This window comes from Chrysemys picta, chromosome 13 (genome assembly GCF_011386835.1).
Source record: "Chrysemys picta bellii isolate R12L10 chromosome 13, ASM1138683v2, whole genome shotgun sequence".
NCBI classification, from domain to species: domain Eukaryota; kingdom Metazoa; phylum Chordata; order Testudines; family Emydidae; genus Chrysemys; species Chrysemys picta.
This window is the reverse complement of record NC_088803.1, coordinates 14,341,494-14,361,053: the sequence shown is the minus strand read 5'-3', so window position 1 is coordinate 14,361,053 and position 19,560 is coordinate 14,341,494. Positions and strand designations below refer to the sequence as shown.

At 45.4% G+C, this 19,560-nt stretch overlaps 2 protein-coding genes across 7 annotated transcripts in view; both read right to left on the bottom strand.

The window, feature by feature from the left end:
- LOC122173089 (glucose 1,6-bisphosphate synthase-like) overlaps positions 1-19,560 on the bottom strand; it is a 72,438-nt gene that overhangs the window by 21,589 nt on the left and 31,289 nt on the right. Inside the window, exon 1 of one of the 5 annotated variants that reach the window (XM_065565455.1) lies at positions 18,372-18,734. The exons of 3 other annotated variants lie outside the window; for them this stretch is intronic. In XM_065565455.1, coding sequence (XP_065421527.1) covers positions 18,372-18,719 — 348 coding nt within the window. In that variant the 5' untranslated portion in view covers positions 18,720-18,734. One more of the 5 variants, XM_065565456.1, reaches the window with a different exon arrangement.
- Positions 5,240-18,375, bottom strand: LOC135975258 (uncharacterized). 2 transcript variants are annotated; one of them, XM_065565453.1, is made up of 3 exons: positions 18,256-18,375; positions 6,800-17,530; positions 5,240-5,809 (listed from the first exon to the last, which is right to left on the bottom strand). In XM_065565453.1, the coding sequence occupies exons 2-3, from the start codon at positions 7,374-7,376 to the stop codon at positions 5,334-5,336; spliced, it is 1,053 nt and encodes a 350-aa protein (XP_065421525.1). In that variant the 5' UTR covers positions 7,377-17,530; positions 18,256-18,375; the 3' UTR covers positions 5,240-5,333. The 2 variants fall into 2 exon arrangements, with proteins under 2 accessions (XP_065421525.1, XP_065421526.1); XM_065565454.1 differs by lacking the exon at positions 18,256-18,375 and having other exon boundaries at positions 6,800-7,792; positions 17,399-18,017.

Below are 19,560 nucleotides of genomic sequence, written 5' to 3'. Positions count from 1 at the left end.
TTTTATGGTCAACATTACACATACCTTGAAGGTAGAAACCATTACACCATTGTACGCACATTTTAACTCTAAGGACTTGTCTACATTTAAACTGCTACAGTGGCCCAGCTGCAGTTGTGCCGCTGTGGTGTGTCGGCAAAGACACTACGCCAATGGGAGAGGTGGATTACTTATGCCAAGAGGTAGTAGCTAGGTCAACAGAAGAATTCTTCCGTCGAATTAACTCGGTCTACATCGAGGGATAGGCCAGTGTAGCTATGTCTCTTAAGGGTGTGGATTTTTCACATCCCTGAGAGATGTAGCTATGCCCATGTAAGTTCCCACTGTTGACTAGCCCTGAATCTTTTTCAGGGATCTCAGACGGATATAAAATTGTGGCCTGGGATTGGAACTTTTCAAAATATGGTTAGCCATGTTTAATTCCTTGTGCTCAATGTTGGCACCAGGGGGCACTACTACCCCTGAAATGGATATTTAATGGCTCCCATTGGAGCAGATTACTGTCATACCAATGAAAAAGGTCCACAAGAATTATCTTGCATGCTCAGCAGTTTATTGAGAAGGAATTACACAAGCGGTAAAGGGTTACATTATGCACATAACTCTTATGTTAAACATTAAGAACTATACGTTAAGAGCTATACATTCCTCTTCGCGAGCCTCTCTTTCACAAACATACACAAACAGGCCCTGCATTAGCTTCACACAATCCCTGCTTCGAAAACAAAGAAGGTGGTCACCAATTCTATGGATGGCTTCTTCTCTCCAGGTCTGGTCTCCTCAGCCCTCTGGTCTGTCTCAGATTCCCTGGAGGCAAGGCCTTGGCTGCCTGGAAACCCTTCTGGTCACAATCCTACTCAAGCCCATGGAGCAGAGTTTTGGCTACTCTGTCTAGCAGTTTCTTCAAGCCTCAATTAAGGAATCCCCAACACTAATTCAATTGGCTTGATTTTTTATACTTTTTCCTCAAAGGATTCACATGTCTTAAAAGCATGCTCAATGGGAATGTGGTTATTAATTTTTACCTAATACTTTAGGAGGAGACTGCAGAGTGGTGCCAACTGAACATTACCTCACATTCACTCCCTGATGAATCATTCACTTTAGCCCTGTCATAACTATAAAGGGAAGGGTAACAGCTCTCCTGTGTACAGTATTCTAAAATCCCTACTGGCCAGAGACTCCAAAATCCTTTTAACTGTAAAGGGTTAAGAAGCTCAGGTAACCTGGCTGACACCTGACCCAAAGGACCAATACGGGGACAAGATACTTTCAAATCGGGGGGTGGGGCGGAGGCTTTTGTTTGTGCTCTTTGTTTGGGAAGTCGTTTGCTCTTGGGACTGAGAGGGACCAGACACCAATCCAGGTTCTCCCCATCTTTCTAAACAAGTCTCTCATATTTCAAACTTGTAAGTAAACAGCCAGGCAAGGCGTGTTAGGTTTACTTTGTTTTCTCAACTTGTAAATGTACCTTTTACTAGAGTGTTTCTCTCTGTTTGCTGTACTTTGAACCTGAGGCTAGGGGGGGTCCTCTGAGCTCTAAGTTTGATTACCCTGTAAAGTTATTTTCCATACTGATTTTACAGAGATAATTTTTACCTTTTTTCTTTAATTAAAAGCCTTCTTTTTAAGAACCTGATTGATTGTTTCCTTGTTTTTAGATCCAAGGGGGGTGGATCTTGATCCACCAGGAGAGGGTGGGAGGGAGGAAGGAAGGGGGATGGTTAATTTCTCCTTGCTTTAAGATACAAGGGGTTTGGATCTGTATTCACCAGGGAATTGGTGAAGAGTTTCTCAACGCTTCCCAGGGAAGGGAACTAGTTTTGGGAATGGTGGCAGCAGACCAGATCTAAGCTGGTAGTTAAGCTTAGCAGTTTTCATGCAGGCCCCCACATTTGTACCCTAAAGTTCAGAGTGGGGAAGCAGCCTTGACAAGCCCCCTGCGTGATGTCTTTCTACAGGGTCAAGATGCCCCGGTCAGCCCGGGCTCCACTCAAGATGTTCTATACGTGTTGTTTGCTTTCAAGTGGGCATATTTGCTGATGCAAACATCAGTATTCATCATACACGCAACGTGGAGCCAGTCAGTTTCACTTCTGGCATCTGCCTGATGCTAAGAAAAGGATTCTTCTCCCAGAATCCTCTTTCACAGTTCAGTCATGTTAAGCCATGTTGTCACCGTTCATTCAGTACGGTCACACCTGTATGGCACCATCCCAACACTCAATACTGTACTGTACACGATATTCAAAAAATAGACACACAAGTGTATTTTGTAAGAGCAGAGTCTTACATTATTAATCCCTCACCACAGCTTGTGTTATTATAGAATCACTGAGAAGTGGAGTGAGCCCACCAGGTTTTTGTTGTTTGTTGTTGTTTTTAAAGAGATGTGTATTAAATAAATTCTACTGTGCTCCGTTTTTCAGGTGTGCAGTGGCTCACTTCTAAAGGTTCAGTTCTTAGATCCATAAGACAAACAGGAACCAGCAATCAGCATACTCATTGAAAATTAAGATTTGTGTGGCATGGATTTAACACCGCAGACCGCGAGTGCGTGAAGTAAAGGAAAAAACTGACACACCCTATTTCAAAGACACTGTATTATGCAGGAAAGCTTTCAGCATCACTGCACCATTACGCTTCCCACTGAGAGTAACTTTAGCACTGGCTGAAAATGAATATAGGGCTCAGGAAAGATGTAGGGGATTAGTAAAACTATGTAGCATTCCATTATATTCCTGGGGTACAAGTAAACCTTAACTCAGACTAGACACACAGCTGAGAGATGCTTGGATGAGAGCCAAACCCTTTGTACAACAGACCTTTTTCTATAACGACCTTTATTACGTTTATTTATTTTAAGTTAGAGAATACCTTTTACTGAACTAACCAAAAGCGAAGAGGATGTTGCTACTTAGGCCTTGTCTACACTACGAGAGTAGTTCGATTTTACTTAAATCGAATTTTTGGAATCGATATTGCAAAGTCGAACGTGTGTGTCCACACTAAGGACAGTAATTCGACTTTGTGAGTCCACACTAACGGGGAAAGCGTCGACATTGGAAGTGGTGCACTGTGGTCAGCTATCCCACAGTTCCCGGAGTCCCCGCTGCCCATTGGAATTCTGGGTGGAGCCGCAAATGCCTTCTGGGTAAAAAATATGTGTCCAGGGTGCTTTTGGATAACTGTCGTCATCCGTCCATCACTCCCGCCCTCCCTCCCTGAAAGCGCCGGCGGGAAATCAGTTCGCGCACTTTTCTAGTCAGTGACAGCGCGGACGCCACAGCACTGCGAGCATGGAGCCTGCTGCAACCATCGCTGCAGTTGTGGCCGCTCTCAACGCCTCGCAGCTTATCATACACCTTTCCCTGAGGCAGATGCAGAAAAGTCAGGCGAGGAGGCTACGGCACCGTGGTGATGTCCTGAACTCTGAGAGTAGCACAGACCTCTCAGAAAGCAGGGGACCCAGCGCTGAGAACATCACGGTGGCAATGGGTCATGTTGATGCCGTGGAAAGGAGATTCTGGGCACGGGAAACAAGCACTGAGTGGTGGGACCGCATAGTGCTGCAGGTCTGGGATGAATCCCAGTGGCTGCGAAACTTTCGCATGCGGAAGGGAACTTTCCTGGAACTTTGTGAGTTGCTGTCCCCTGCCCTGAAGCGCAATGACACCCGGATGCGAGCAGCCCTGACTGTCCAGAAGCGAGTGGCCATAGCCCTCTGGAAGCTTGCAACGCCAGACAGCTACCGGTCAGTCGCGAACCACTTTGGCGTGGGCAAATCTACCGTGGGGGTTGTTGTGATGCAAGTAGCCAAGGCAATCGTTGATGTACTGCTGCCAAAGGTAGTGACCCTGGGAAACGTGGAGTGGATCATAGATGGCTTCGCAGCGATGGGATTCCCAAACTGCGGTGGGGCCATAGATGGAACTCACATCCCTATCCTGGCACCGGAACACCAGGCCAGCCAGTACATTAACCGAAAGGGCTACTTTTCCATGGTGCTGCAAGCACTGGTGGACCACAGGGGACGTTTTACCAACATCTACGTGGGATGGCCGGGCAAGGTTCATGACGCTCGTGTTTTCAGGAACTCTGGTCTGTTTAGACGGCTGCAGCAAGGTATTTACTTCCCGGACCACAAAATAACTCTTGGGGATGTGGAGATGCCTATAGTCATCCTCGGGGACCCAGCATACCCGCTAATGCCCTGGCTCATGAAGCCCTATACTGGCGCCCTGGACACTGAAAAAGAACTCTTCAACTACCGGCTGAGCAAGTGCAGAATGGTGGTGGAGTGTGCTTTTGGCCGTCTCAAAGGGAGATGGAGAAGCTTACTGACTCGCTGTGATCTCAGCGAAACCAATATCCCCATTGTTATTGCAGCTTGCTGTGTGCTCCACAATCTCTGTGAGAGCAAGGGGGAGACCTTTATGGCGGGGTGGGAGGTTGAGGAAAATAGCCTGGCTGCTGATTACTCACAGCCAGACAGCCGGGCGATTAGAAGAGATCAGCGGGAAGCGCTGTGCATCCGGGAGGCTTTGAAAGCAAAGTTCCTGAGTGAGCAGGGTAACCTGTGACTTTAAAGTTTGTGTATTGAGAAGCTAAACCTGCCCCCGTTTCTTTACCCAGTTAATGTTGACTATCCTATCCAGTTACATACCCCCTTCACCCCACTTCCAACACACGTTTCAAAATAAAAATAGTTCTACTTTGTTAAAGCACACCGTTTTCTTTAATAGTGTTTTCGCGGGAATTTTTTAAAACTGGGACGCAGACTGTGGTGCGGAGTGGGTGTACTGTAGTGGCGCGAATGCAGCTTCTAAACTCAAGGATTGACAGGCTCCGCTGCGGTGGGATGGTTGTTTCAACGGAGCCTGTCACCCCTCCTGATAGGGACTGTGTGTATGGGGGGGTCTATGTGACTTTGTGGCAGGGGGAGGACGGTTACAGATCCCCTGCTGTGTGGCTCTGTGATCCTGCCTAAGGACCGCCGCTTAAGATCTGTAACTGCCCTCCCCTGCCACAAAGTCACAGAGCAACCCACCCCCCACCACATAACATGAAAACAACCTCCCAGACTAACCAGGGTAACTAGTCACTGCATCACTGCACTATGTATGTGCCCTGCTGCTGTGCCTGCCCCCGACTATGTACCCTGCCAAAGGTGACTGTCCTGTCCAATTACCAACCCCCTTTCCCCCCCTCCTCCAAAAGAACATGATGGAAACAGTAGTTAACAGAAACGTATTTTTTATTATCAACTACACATGGAACTGGGAAGTGAAACTTGGACGGGGGCTTGTGTCAGGCGGGAAGGAAAGAACTTGTCAAATTTTGGGGAATGAGAGCCTTCTGCTGCTCGAGCTCTCTGCAGGGCTGGAGTGAGAGTTAGCAGGGACTCTGCCGCCTCTCCTTCTGTGCACTTTGGGTGAGGGGAGTATGGGACTTGGTGGCGGGGGAGGGCGGTTAGAGATGGACTGCAGCGGGGCTCTGTCCTCCTGCCTCCGTTCCTGCAGAACATCCACAAGGCGCCGGAGCGTGTCCGTTTGCTCCCTCATTAGTCCAAGCAGGGTTTGAGTCGCCTGCTGGTCTTCCTGACGCCACCTCTCCTCCCGATCCATGTTTGCTTGGTGCATTCGGGTCAAGTTCTCCCGCCACTGGGTCTGCTGTGCTGCCTGGGCTCTGGAGCAGGCTATAAGCTCCGAGAACATGTCCTCCCGTGTCCTCTTCTTCTTATGCCTAATCCGCGCTAGCCTCTGGGAGTGTGATGACAGGCTAGGTTGTGAGACAGTCGCAGATGGGGCTGTGGGAATGGGAAAAAGGGAGTGAATTCCTCAGAAAGATAAATGTAGTTGTGAACAAAGAACATAGTCTTTCTCTGTGAACAAGACCATGCACAGCACCTATCACATGCGCACTCAGCACAAGGTCGAATTCTCGGCCTTCGCATTCAGTGCCTGGGGTCTTGTACAGCACATTTGAGAAGCCTCTCAGGAGAACGGAATTTCTGTTGCAGGCAGACATGGTAAGCCGTAGACTTGTGGCAGCTTAAAACTTTAATATTAGCAATGGCCTCATTTCACAGTGAAATCAATGTCGGTCCCTGCTGCCAGCAATCCGGCAAGCAGGAAGTCTGCTCCTGTCCCACACCCTCGCGGCTGTCCCCGGGAACGATCCCTTTCGGCTGCCCCTCTCCCGCCTCCACCGCGTGGCTGCAAACCAGCGGTTACAGTTCTGTAAAGGAACGGCAAAGCAGTCCCAACACTAACATTCCCCTACCTCATTCAAAGCAGGTCATCATGAGCGACATCACCCTCATGAGGATCTCTGACAGCGAGAAAGAGAGAATGCTCCGGGAAAGCCTCCAAAGACCAGGGCCGTATGCCGCCATGCTGTGCAGAGCAATGATTCCAGAGTACTTGCTTGTCTCGTGGCGCGGCAACGTGTCGTACTACGGAGGACCCAATAAGGCCGCTCTCCCCAAGAACCTAATGCAGCGGATTTCCAATTACCTCCAGGAGAGCTTCCTCGAGATGTCACAGGAGGATTTCTGCTCCATCCCCGGACATATAGACCGCATTTTACTGTAGCTGCTGTAGCAGTGACTAATCAGTAGAGCGGCTTGGGCAGGACAATCATGCAAAACCGGACATTGCTAGATTTTTTTTCAATAGTTGCACTGCCCATGACTGAACCGTTAAGCTAATCAAACTAATCATGAGAAACCCATTTTTTAAATTGTTAATATTCCTGTTCTGTTACAAATAAATGTTTAGATGTTTACAACACTTACTGGCTGATCCTTCCCCAGATTCTGTGTCCGGGGTAACGGCTGGGGACGGTTGGTAGGGGATCTCTGTAAGGGTGATGAAGAGATCCTGGCTGTCGGGGAAATCAGCGTTGTGAGCGCTGTCGACTGCCTCGTCCTCCTCATCTCCTTCCTCATCTTCCCCGTCCGCTAACATGTCCGAGGATCCGGCCGTGGACACTATCCCATCCTCAGAGTCCACGGTCAGTGGTGGGGTAGTGGTGGCGGTTGCACCGAGGATGGAATGCAGTGCCTCGTAGAAACGGGATGTCTGGGGATGGGATCCGGAGCGTCCGTTTGCCTCTTTGGTCTTCTGGTAGCCTTGTCTCAGCTCCTTGATTTTCACGCGGCACTGCGTTACATCCCGGCTGTATCCTCTCTCTGCCATGTCTTTAGAGATCTTCTCATAGATCTTTGCATTCCGTCTTTTGGATCGCAGCTCGGAAAGCACGGACTCATCGCCCCACACAGCGATGAGATCCAAGACTTCCCGATCAGTCCATGCTGGGGCCCTCTTTCTATTCTGAGATTGCACGGCCATCACTGCTGGAGAGCTCTGCATCGTTGCCAGTGCTGCTGTGCTCGCCACGATGTCCAGACAGGAAATGAGATTCAAACTGGCCAGACAGGAAAAGGAATTCAAATTCAAATTTTCCCGGGGCTTTTCCTGTGTGGCAGTTCAGAGCATCCGAGCTCGTACTGCTGTCCAGAGCGTCAACAGAGTGGTGCACTGTGGGATAGCTCCCGGAGCTATTAGCGTCGATTTCCATCCACACCTAGCCTAATTCGACATGGCCATGTCGAATTTAGCGCTACTCCCCTCGTCGGGGAGGAGTACAGAAGTCGAATTAAAGAGACCTCTATGTCGAACTAAATACCTTCGCGGTGTGGACGGGTGCAGGGTTAATTCGATGTAACGGCGCTAACTTCGACATAAACGCCTAGTGTAGACCAGGCCTTAGAATCATGCTCTTCAGGCTACAGAAAACAAGTATTGTAGAAACAGACACAGACATGAATTCAGACCAAATTCAATTAAAATAAAATAGAAGGGTCAGAAGAGAATAGTTAAAATAAATCAAATACAGCTGTAGACTGACATGCCTCCTCTTGACAGCTGCCAGAATTACTATGACAGGAGGCTTTACTGAAACCCTTTAAGGTGAAAAAAACTAGGTTGTTTTGATATAAAATAGCAGTTGCTCCTCAATGAATTTTACATTTTCCTTGTTTTATAAGACAGATGCTCCAGGACACTCTAGCATCCTTAAAGGCCCCAACAGAGCAACCTTCCTTCTGCTAAGTACTTGGATTCAGCTATTTGAAGAGTTTGTGCTGTTCAGTCGGTTGTCTAAACATTGTTGGGGATAAGGGGTCTTGTTCAAAGTCAGTGCAAACATGACACCCCCACAAAGCAAATGAGCATGCTGCCCTCAGCACTCCCACACCCTGCCTGGTCAGCAGAGATCAAATCCCTGCATGGGATCAAGTGTTCCCTTCCCAATGGGTTTTGTGCTCCATTCCCTCTGATAAGTAATTCTTTCTGTCCAGGTTTGCAGTTAAACTAAAGGTTTGGACTAATGGAGAAGCCACCTAGCATTCTATTACATAGTTATTTTAACCCTACTGTTAAGATTGGTTTCAAACCCTACTATGAGGTATATAAATCCAACAATATTTATCTAGAAAAGCACAAACTAGTAATAAAAATTCATACCATTTTCACCTTGTAGGTATTCTCAGTAAGCCCTCCAAACAAGATCTCAGAGAAAGCTAAATAAAATATTTTAAGAATATTCTTTGGAAACTGAAGGGAAATCCCATTTGGAAGAGAAGAGGAATAAGACTGAATTGTTAGGTAGCTATAATCAATAGTAACATAAAAGCTACTGGGAACTGTTAGTCTTGAACCAACAAAACTACAGCAAAATGTAATACATTTATCTAACACCACACAGCACCACAGGAGCCAACAAAGAGGATTTCCTCTCTAAGCAACACCAAGTTTGAATATTGTTCCTGCCAACGTATTTACATTGACTTATATGCCAATGCCTCTGTCCTATCATCGTCTGCTTTCACTGCTGCACTGAACTAGATGAACTCCGCCCCCCCCCCTTTTTTTTTATATAAAAGAGGCTCTCGTCTCAAATTGTTTTCTAAACCAGATTTGAGCGTTTAATTGGACAAACCAGATAAGGTGTCTTAAACCCATTTTAACTAAACCTAATTTTAATTGAATTTAACATTCAATTCAGTTTGCATGGCACTTTCTAGTTCAAATGATCTTACTGGTCTTATCAGACACTGACAAAGATTTCATATTAAAGACAAAATAGTGGTTCCAAGAGCAGGTATTCGGAGAGTAAAAGCAAAGACAATAATTCAACCATTGTTAGAATCTACAAAGTTTTACCCCTTCCAAAACAATTTTCAGGTCTACTGACATCAGGATCCTTTGCAAATTTCATCAGATTCTCTCCCCGAGGTTTGCAAATTGATGAATCTGGCCTTTTACTCCACCCCACTGACTAAGCAATAGTGTTTTTAATAGCTCATTTCACGTGGACTCGGCTATGGATGCTCAGAAAAATCTTCCAACGTCAACTCCGGAAAGAGAAGCATTTTGCATCGTCACCAAGTTTGCTACTTGACAGTGTGAAGAAGGCGGCAGAAGTTTCTTCTCAACAGACCATGATTAATTTCAGGTCTGATGTAAACAGAAGAGCGCAGGGGAATGAATTAGCACATGAAATGGAAAAAAAAAAATCAAACATGGGGCAGGAGGATCACTGACAGGATACAACCTTGTCCCTGGATTTGAAGAAGGTATTACAAAAAGAAAGATGTGCATTACCTGAAAGTGTTCTCCATGTAGGAAGATATTTTAAATCCTCTGTACCCTCTACACATCCAGATTTTGTCCAGGGAAGTTAGAACATTTGCAGACAGTATACTGCTCTCGACTGACATTCTGAAGCCCTATTCCAAGACTAATGATCAGGAGGAGCAGACTTACTGTTTTCATTCTTCAATACAAAATTACTTTTGCTGACGTTGTACGGATTGTGGAACTAATTTTGAAGTGTGACTCTATGCTCTCTGTATGTGTGTATATATATCTCCTCAATATATGTTCCATTCTATATGCATCCGAAGAAGTGGGCTGTAGTCCACGAAAGCTTATGCTCTAATAAATTTGTTAGTCTCTAAGGTGCCACAAGTACGCCTGTTCTTCTTTTTGCGGATACAGACTAACACGGCTGTTACTCTAAAAGCTTTTTGTTTTTTAAAAAAATAAATAAATACTCATTCTAGAACACAATTCTACAGTAAATTCCACAGCCACAGAATTTCAGAGTACATAAATCCATGGCCACCAGCCTATACAAAACTTACAATTCCTGCTACGAGGGTAGAGCCAATTCCTGCAGGTCAATGGATGTTTTATTAATGTTTTCAAATGGAAGCAGGATCAGCCCCTAAAAATCCAGTATGACTGTAGTACGGAAAGTGTTTTATAAATGTTCCTGAGCGACAGGGAATTTAAAATTTTCTGTGACACAACTAATTAATCTCTAACATATAGTTTAAAGCATCATCACCCTGACAGTACCACTTATACCACGCTCTTGATTTTTAAATTCTATTGTAGAAAAAAATCCAAAGACCTGTTTATTCTTGATTAATCATCTCAACTTACTAGCATTTGCACCTGCACAATAATACAAGACCTAAGGTTAGGTTTTTAGCCTATTAAAGTTTTGTTTAAAACAGCTTATCTCATGAATGCAAAATGCACTGTTCTTTTTGCTTCCTCAGCGAATGAAAACAAAATGACTTTGTGCATTTCCCAAAACTCATTGTTTTTGTCCCCATGGTCAGGATGACCCCCAGTGATTCCGTTCCTGGTGTGCTGGCTTTAAGTTGTTTTCACATCCTCCTGTTGACACCATATACAAAACAGAGCTTCCAATGCTTAATCTACATGTGAATCAAGGCCCACAGCTGAATCTACATCCATTTGTCTGGCAAAACCTGTTTGCCCGCAGATTTTAAAGCTTTTTTCGAGTACATATGCACAACTCACACTTTATCTTCTTTGGATAGGTTTCAGAGTAGCAGCCGTGTTAGTCTGTATCCGCAAAAAGAACAGGAGTACTTGTGGCACCTTAGAGACTAACAAATGTATTAGAGCATAAACTTTCGTGGACTACAGCCCACTTCTTTGGATGCATATAGGATGCATAGGCTATATGCATCCGAAGAAGTGGGCTGTAGTCCACAAAAGCTTATGCTCTAGTACATTTGTTAGTCTCTAAGGTGCCACAAGTACTCCTGGTCCTTTACCAGAGGGATTCTTAGGATCTCAGCAAAACCTAAACATTGCTGTATTGAGAACCCTGAAGTGAAATGAACAATGAAAGGGAAATTGGTTTCACTGATTGTCACTGAAAGAGCTGAAGGAAATGAAAAAGGAAGTTGCATAAAGACTTAAGCAAATAAGATATTTATTTTTTTTAGCTTTTTCTAGTATTTTCACCTGTTAGAAATAATACACAGTTTAAGTCAATGAAACTAAAGTATCTCAACTCCTACATTTACTTCAAATTACTCTAGTCAGCTTGATACCCCCATCTCTTCCTTATTCTGTTTAAGCTAAATTATTCTACTCTTTAGTTTCTCCTTGTATACAAGATCTTTGTAGACCTTTTCCATTTCTGTTACAAGATGTCCTCAGAGATAAAGTGCTATTTAGTCCTCAACATCAATTTTAGTTCACTACATCACCTGAATCTACACAGAACAGCAGTTCTTTTAACCAGGGATCCTTATGGACTCTGTTACAGATCATTTAACATTTGTCCTTTTTACCTCAGAAATAATTCAAAGCATCAACATGTTTGCCTAAGTTGACATGGCAGACATCTGTTGACTTGTACACTCCAGTGTGCAACAGACCATAGTAATGCATTTTTCAAGCCTCTCCGCAAGTCTGGCTTAAATAGCACCAAGGATTCTTCACTAACAAATACTAATAGTGTAGCGGTTTTAATTTTTTTGAAGATTTGGTTGCCAGTACATCTTAGGTTCAGTTTTAAGAAACTAATACCAAAGTATTGCCTTACCTTACAGCCTCTTATTTCATTGAACTGCTAATTCCCTATGGCCTTATTTGCACTTTGAGATGCTTTTGCTATCCCCAAAATACACCTGCAGCGAGTTATGGCTAGGATTTTTGTCCTTCAGCTTTATAATAATCTTTGGCCACTGAAATGCATATGGAGTGATTTCAGAATATTTCTTCTCTTTGGTTTCTGACAATTAGTTGTGCTCAATTGGTCATGGTTGCTTGGAGAAGCGTGCTTTAAAGGTTTTGTAAGGAGAAAGATCTTATATTAGTTACACTGTCAGCCTTTAGAAGACAATTTCATCAATGCCGCTATTTTAGTTTTATCTTTAAATGCAACTTTACAACAACAAAAATAAGAAAACTACAGTTCAGTTGCACTGCAGCATCTTTTCCAAGTGAAACAGCTCATCTGTCATAATCTTCCGTGTATACACAGCCACCACTACCAGTCCACATCAAGGATCATAGTCACCAACCAAGGCCCAATTCTGCAATAAGCTCGGTGCAAGTGCACCACTATGCTGGCAGAGCCCCCACTGAAATCAATGGGACCGCTCACAGGGGTCTGCACATCCAGAATTACGGCAGTTCCACAAGTCAAGCAAGTTTTTGCCACTTGCTGTTCAGATAACAGATTTGCAGTTTGTGCTGCTTGACACCAGTATAATAATCCCTCTTCTCAGGCACAGAATGACATCCATATTCCCATTATGGAGACTCTCCATTTACCCACCCCCAGAACTTAATATCACATATCGCCAACACTGATAAAGTTAAGACTACTCCACTGAGCATGCTCAAGTAATCAGACATCCAGTAGAGCAGGGGTGGGCAATTTTTTTGGCCCGAGGGCCACATCTGGGTATGGAAATCGTACGGCAGGCCATGAAAGCGCACAAAATTAGGGGTTGGGGTGCAGGAGGGGGTGAGGGCTGCGGCTGGGGGTGCAGGAGGATTGGAACTGAGGAATTTGGAGAGTGGGGGAGGGATCAGGGCTGGGGTAGGGGGTTGGGGCACAGGAGGGGATGAGGGGTGCAGGCTCTGGGCGGCGCTTACCTCAAGCAGCTCCCGGAAGCAGTGGCATGTCCTCCCTCTGGCTCCTATGCGGAAGCACAGCCAGGCAGCTCTGCGCGCTGCCCTGTCCGCAGGCACGGTCCCTGCAGCTCCCATTGGCTGTGGTTGCTGGCCAGTGGGAGCTGTGGGGGCAGTGTGCAGAGCACCCTGGCTGCCCCTACGCATAGGAGATGGGGGGGGACATGCTGCTGCTTCCGGGAGCCACACAGAGCGGGGCAAGCACCCAACCCCACTCCCCGGCTGGAGCATTGCTCTCCAAAACAGGTTCTCAGACACTATGGTGACAGGGGGCCTTATAAGAAGATTATATCAGAACTTCAGTGAAAGAAGCTTGTTTTCATACCACTCGAGAAGCATATTCCAACACTATATAAAGTCAGCTAATGAAAACACGCAGCCCACCTACTCCCAACTGAGGTTGGGACCCTACAGTGAGCTCCATGTGGGAGATGTTCTGCTCAAAAAAAACCTGTCCTGGGACCCCTTTTTGAGAAGTCTGTACATGCCCATACTCAATCTTGGGAGAGCAAAGAGAAAATAAAAAGAATTCAGACATGAAAAATGGGACCAAGGAAGGGGGGGTGGGGGAGGAATGCTCATAGCAGAATAGGCTAGTGTTTCATTTAGTCAACTATGTGGCCTACAGATGAGGAGGAGTGAAGACGGGGGGCAGGGGAATAGGATGCTGTTGTACCTTGTAAACTTGAAAGAGCTAATTTCTCAGCAATAGAAATATGAGACGGGATCAACAAAAAAACCTGACAAAAAGAGAGGAAACTGAGGAAAAAGTAAATGAGCAGAAAAGGAAACAAATGGAAAACCATGATGGAAACAGAATTTAGATTAGTGAAAGTTGCCTTTGTACAAACACCTACGTGGGATGTTATTCTTTGGAAAGCATCCTACAGCTCTTAATCTGAGGGAAAAAAGGAAAAGTCAATATTAGCAAGCTAGTGCTATTTAGCCTGGAGTCAAATGGTTTCCTGTTGTTCCTCTTGGGCACTGCAGATTAATGGCTAAAGTGGGTGTTTGTTGGCCACAGGCAGTTGCAGGTACATTAAAAACCTAAAATGATAACAGTCCAAAAGGCTGAGGGTTGTGTATTAATTAGGCTCCAAAAACTGGTTTTAAAATGGAGACAGTAAGTATCTGTTCACAATGACAATACTATGGGATGAAAGCTTCCAAGAAGTAAATCAATCAAGTATGTGCAAAGCATGTTTTGCTTTGTCTTTGGCATTTGGCCAAAGGAAAGCTACCATAATTAAGGAGTTTAAAAGCAAAAACAAGAGAAACCATATATATAAAGATTATAATTTAAAAAAATCAAATTCACTATATTCGTTTTTGAGAAGGATCATACTACATAGCTGCAATAGCAAAAAATCTTATCAAAAATATTTTCCCATTAAAATTTAGTATTTAAAAAACCTGTTTTTAATGTTCTTCTATCTAGCATCATTTCAGGAGACAAGAACCAAAAATCCTGCACATTTTACCTTCCTGCTTTGTTCAAATGTATTCATTCAATGAGAGATTTGTTGAATAAGATCTGGTGTTTGGATTTTAAGATGTTGCACTTTGGGCTGCAGTTGCATGAGAATTCTGGAAATCAGGCACTAGCACAAAGTGAAACTGACCTAAAAGCAAGTGTAAACCAAGCAATTTTGACACTTTATTCCCACTGTCTAAAATTAAAAGTGTAAACTTCATAAATTAGATGTTTTAAAAATTCATTATTAATCTTAGGTATTTAGTAACACAGGTCAGGAAGCTTTTTAAAAAGCAAACAATTTTTAACCTGACAATGTACCTAGGAATTACTTTGTGGAAGTTCTATGCCCTGTGTTATACAGGAGATCAGATTAGATGATCACAATGGTCCCATTTGGTTTAGAATTGATGAATCTCTTCAAAAAAAATTATTAGCCACATAATCCACAATATTGGATCCTGACTACATTCTAGAATTAAGTTTTAGTGTTTTGTGAAAACTGGAATAGTTGTGCAGCCCTTTTGGTGCCTCATTCTATTTTCAAATAGCATGCTACAACGCCAATCTCCATGTTTAAGGTTGAAAGAATGACCTAAGTCTATGGTTACACATGAGTTTTCTAGATTCAGAAAGTCAAGACAAATAAAAAAAGTTACAATGGCCTCACATAATTCAGTGTAAATATACTTTAGGAACATGGATAATTACCAGTATATTGTTTTAAACTCCTTTAATGTCAATACAAGGTATTCTTCACTTCTTGTCCCAAGCAGCTGTGCATGTGCTATTAAGCAGTTGCTAGGTTTCAGGTGACTACATTCAGTACTAGCCAAAATATTCTCTTTACAAAGAGTTCTTACAATCAATGAAATTTATGAGAGCTTTGATATCCTAGAACAGAGGTTCCCAAACTTATTTGGCCTACCGCCCCCTTTTCAGAAAAAAAATTACTCAGCGCCCCCCCCAGAAATCTACCTTCTTTAAGGGAACAAACAAAGATACAGTGACAAATTTGCGTTCTTTTATGTATCTATATTTCTACCTACGTCCTACAATATAGTAGAATATCGCCCACGACATCAGGTATACAGTGGTTTTTGCGTAAGACAGCAAAAGACAACCAAACTAAAATACTAATGAAACTAATAAATTGGGTTTTGTTCTTTGCTCAGCATTAGATATATGTATTTGATATTAAATTGTCAAATATCAAACTAAATTTATCAAGAAATAATTAATTTAAAAAGAATCAATATGCAATTAAAAATCAGTTAATAGTTTTAATTTAGCTTGCCCTTATTTAAATAATTGTTCCTTATTAACACACGCCTTATTTACCAATTAACACAGATGATTCGATAGATATAAATAAATGTTAATAGTTAACAGTTTTTTCGATTTCATTCCCCTGTTTTCGTTAATATTGTAATAAAAAATATGACAAATATATTGACTGTACCCTTCAAATAGTACTGTACTGACACAAGCCTGCTACGTATGGTAGATATGTAAGAAAATGTATAAAAATACTCATGTGTAAATTGCTGTTTTATTGAAACAACAATAATACAATTTGCTTTGTATGTGATCCGTAATCCGTAAAGATCGAAGGTATCGAATATGAATAAAAATGTTTAAATACTTATTGCACTATTGTTAACTGATCTTTACACAATTCAGAAACAATCTAAATTAGATTTCATACGTCGCCTATTTATAGTATCATATTGTAAACAAGTCATTACACGCACATATTCCTGCCGATGCATGCTGGACTTCCTGACAATGCGCGACATGCTCGCCTGCCAACACTTGCTTGTTAAGAGCTGTTGGCGGACTTGACACATGATCGGTTATAATTTGTGAATTTATTTGGAAAATAAAGTAATCACTACAACTTTAACTCTATGTTACACAACAGATGAAACATGTACAAACGGTTTTTCAAAATTTTCTTATATTCTCTTCTTTCTTTATGCTTCCACCGCCCCCTTATTTTTATTCAACGCCCCCCCAGTTGCACCTGAGGCTACTACTGCCCCCCTGGATCGTTCCAGTGCCCCCCAGGGGGCAGTATCGCCCACTTTGGGAACCTCTGTCCTAGAATGAGCCAAATCCTTCAAAAGCTTATCACATGTACGCAATTTTGGCTTCAGCAGGAGACAGGTCTTTGCAGGATCAAGCCTAACACTGGAACTCTCATATCAAAACAAATTAATAAGCCATCTAGTCTTATCAGGGACAACAGCCAATACTCAATGCTTCAGATGAAAGCATTCCAACATCATAATGCATCTAATTATGTAATACCATTGGATACTCTGGCTCATTGACCCCAGCTGCTGGTGAACTTGTGCCATGAAGTATTATAGCCTTTATTTTTTTTAGGCTAGACAGAGTAAGTGTAAATGCTATCCCTATTGATATAGATGCCTAATCCTTTTTAGGATTTACAACACTATATTCTACGGCAGTGTATTCCTTTAGGTTAGTTACACATTGCATTAAAAATATGTTTGCCCATTTAAATTTTTTGCCTTTTTCATATTGAATTCCCCCCTCAGAACCTGTCAAATCACCACAAAGAGTTTCTTATGTTGTCCTTCTACATTAGGACCAGATTAATTCTCTCTGGGATTTATCTGAAAAGAGAAACCATTGAAGTGTTCGCTTCGCCACATAAAGCAATGCATTCAATAATTTATCTGCCAATCAATGCATTTATTGCCAATCATCAACATCCCCCTTAATATCCTCTTATAGGCTGCATTATGTGCTAAACAGATTACAACAGAACATCGTGTTTACTCCCATCTGTGATTCCAGGATCTTCATATGCCACATTCCTCCCCCCATATATTTTTCAAATGACTGCTCTCACCCTTCTCCCTTGTTGCATGAGAGCTCAGCTCATCACCATCTGAGCAGACGGACAACCTCATAAAAGGAGCATCAGTTACTGGGCAAGGGAGAAGGAGAACTGGAATGAGATGTCACCAGACCAGATCTGTAACTTATTGGCAAAAAACAAGAGAGATGAGGAGGATAAACACATTACCAAGGGCAAAGCCAACTAATGCCAAATTAATGTGTCCGCAGAGGGAACAAAGACACCCACACCCACCCAGAGTGGTCATGTTTGTTTTTTAAATGTCTCAAGACAGCAGTATCCAGTGGTGACTAAAATACACTTTAAGGAACAGCACAGTGCACCTTAGTGGGATAAAATCTGCAAAGGGTGGTGGAATGTAACTTCCATCGGAGAGCTATCGGCCAGTGATCTGCGAACACGGCATGATGCCCTTTTGGGCAATCCAGTCACTCCAAAAGGCAGACACGCTGCCTCTACCCCCTGCGGGCGGGTCATCCTCGGGTCTAATTCCGGGTGGCTGGGTTTAGTGCAGGGCTAACCGGAGGGGGGGGGACGGGACGGGACGACTGTGGCTTTTGATTTACAAGGGGTCAGACAAGATGATCTGGTGCTGCCTTCTAGCATGAAACCCTCCCCCCCCCCAGCCACGCGCGCCCCCCCCCCCCCCGACAGGCGCGCCCCACCCCCGGCAGCGCCCGCCCACCCCCGGCAGCCCCCCCCGCCACGCGCCCAACCCCGGCAGCCCCCCCCCCCCCAGCCACGCGCACCCCACGGCTCAGCCCCGGCCGCTCCCGGGCAGGGCACACGCCCGCAGACCCCCCCGCCCATCGGCTACCCGCCTTGTCCCAGCTGAGCCATTGCCCCACCGCCCTGTCCAGCTGCGCGTCCCCGGGGCTGCGGGCGAGGAGCGGGTTGGAGTTGACACCCCCGGCCCCCATGGCGGCGGCGGCGGATCGCACGAGCGGCGGACGCTGGGAATCACCTGCCGGCGCCCGGCCCGGCCAAGGGCATCGCCCGGGAAGGGGGGCGGGGCTGCTCGGTGCCTCAGCCGGGGACGAGGCGGCGATGGCGCAGGGACAGGGACCCGGACCCCGGCGCGAGCCGGGCACTGCGGAGCGGGGGGTTGTGCGGGCGCGCGGACAGACCCCACCCAGTGCAGTCCCCGGCCCTCACGCGCCCTCCCGCTGCCAGGCTGCGTCGCCTCAGGGTAACGGTCCCTCCGCGAGCCGAGCACTATCAACACCAGCCGCAGCCCCGCCCCTTCGCCGGCCCCGCCCCCAACAGTCACCGCAGCCGCGTTCCAGGCCACGCCCACACCCAGCGGCACCATCCCGGCACGCGCGCTCCTGGCCCCGCGCCCCGCCCGCCTCCGACTCCGGCCGGCGCTGCTGCGTGCCCGTCCCTGTACGGCCCCTCTCGCGGTGCCCCACGGGAAACGTAGTTCTCCCTCCCTTCGCGGGTCGAGCTGTGGGAGGAGACTCGGGAGAGTAAGGGACTCCAGTTCCCGGCAGTCCCTGCTCGCTCTCGCGGAGTTGGACGCCGCCAGTGTTTAGGCGGCTAGGGCTGACCCACTGTGGGTGCCCCCCAAGTGTTCCCCTCTTGGTCAGAGACCATCTCACGCAGCCATGGCCCTCTCCGGCTCCCAGTGACGCCAATGGCAAACCCCACCTTGATGGCAGCAGGATGGGGACTAGTGAATCCTAGAATCTCAGGGTTGGAAGGGACCGCAGGAGCCAGCTAGTCCGACCCCTGCTCAGAGTACAACCAATCCCAACTAAATCAAGTGCACACACCAGCAATGATGTGCAGCCACCTCTGGGGCAGGGAGCAGCTGCTGAGCACTAGCCAAGAGTTTAGGACAGGAAGTGCAGGTCACAGAGCAGCTGAGTGGGCTCAGCGCTTGGCAGGCAGGATTCCAAGAGCCCATCCCACTTAAGAAGGAAAGCAGAAGGGTTTGCCATAAGTAAAGCATAGCTGTTCTTCTCACAAGCATGCCTGCCCAGCAGGTGCCCTGAGCCTGGGTATCGAGGTGTGTGTCTGGGGGGGATATATAGAGGTCTATGAAATCACAAATGATGTTGAGAAAGTGAATAGGAAAGTTATTTACCCCTTGGCATAACGCAAGAACCAGGGGTCACCCAATGAAGTTAATAGGCAGCAGGTTTAAAACT

Coding starts and splice junctions, on each gene's coding strand:
- LOC135975258 (XM_065565453.1), bottom strand. CDS start 7,376: ATGCAGAGCTCTCCAGCAGTGATGGCCGTGCAATCTCAGAATAGAAAG. Junction 5,810..6,799: donor ATCTGGGGAAGGATCAGCCA/GTAAGTGTTGTA, acceptor CCATTCCCACAG/CCCCATCTGCGACTGTCTCA.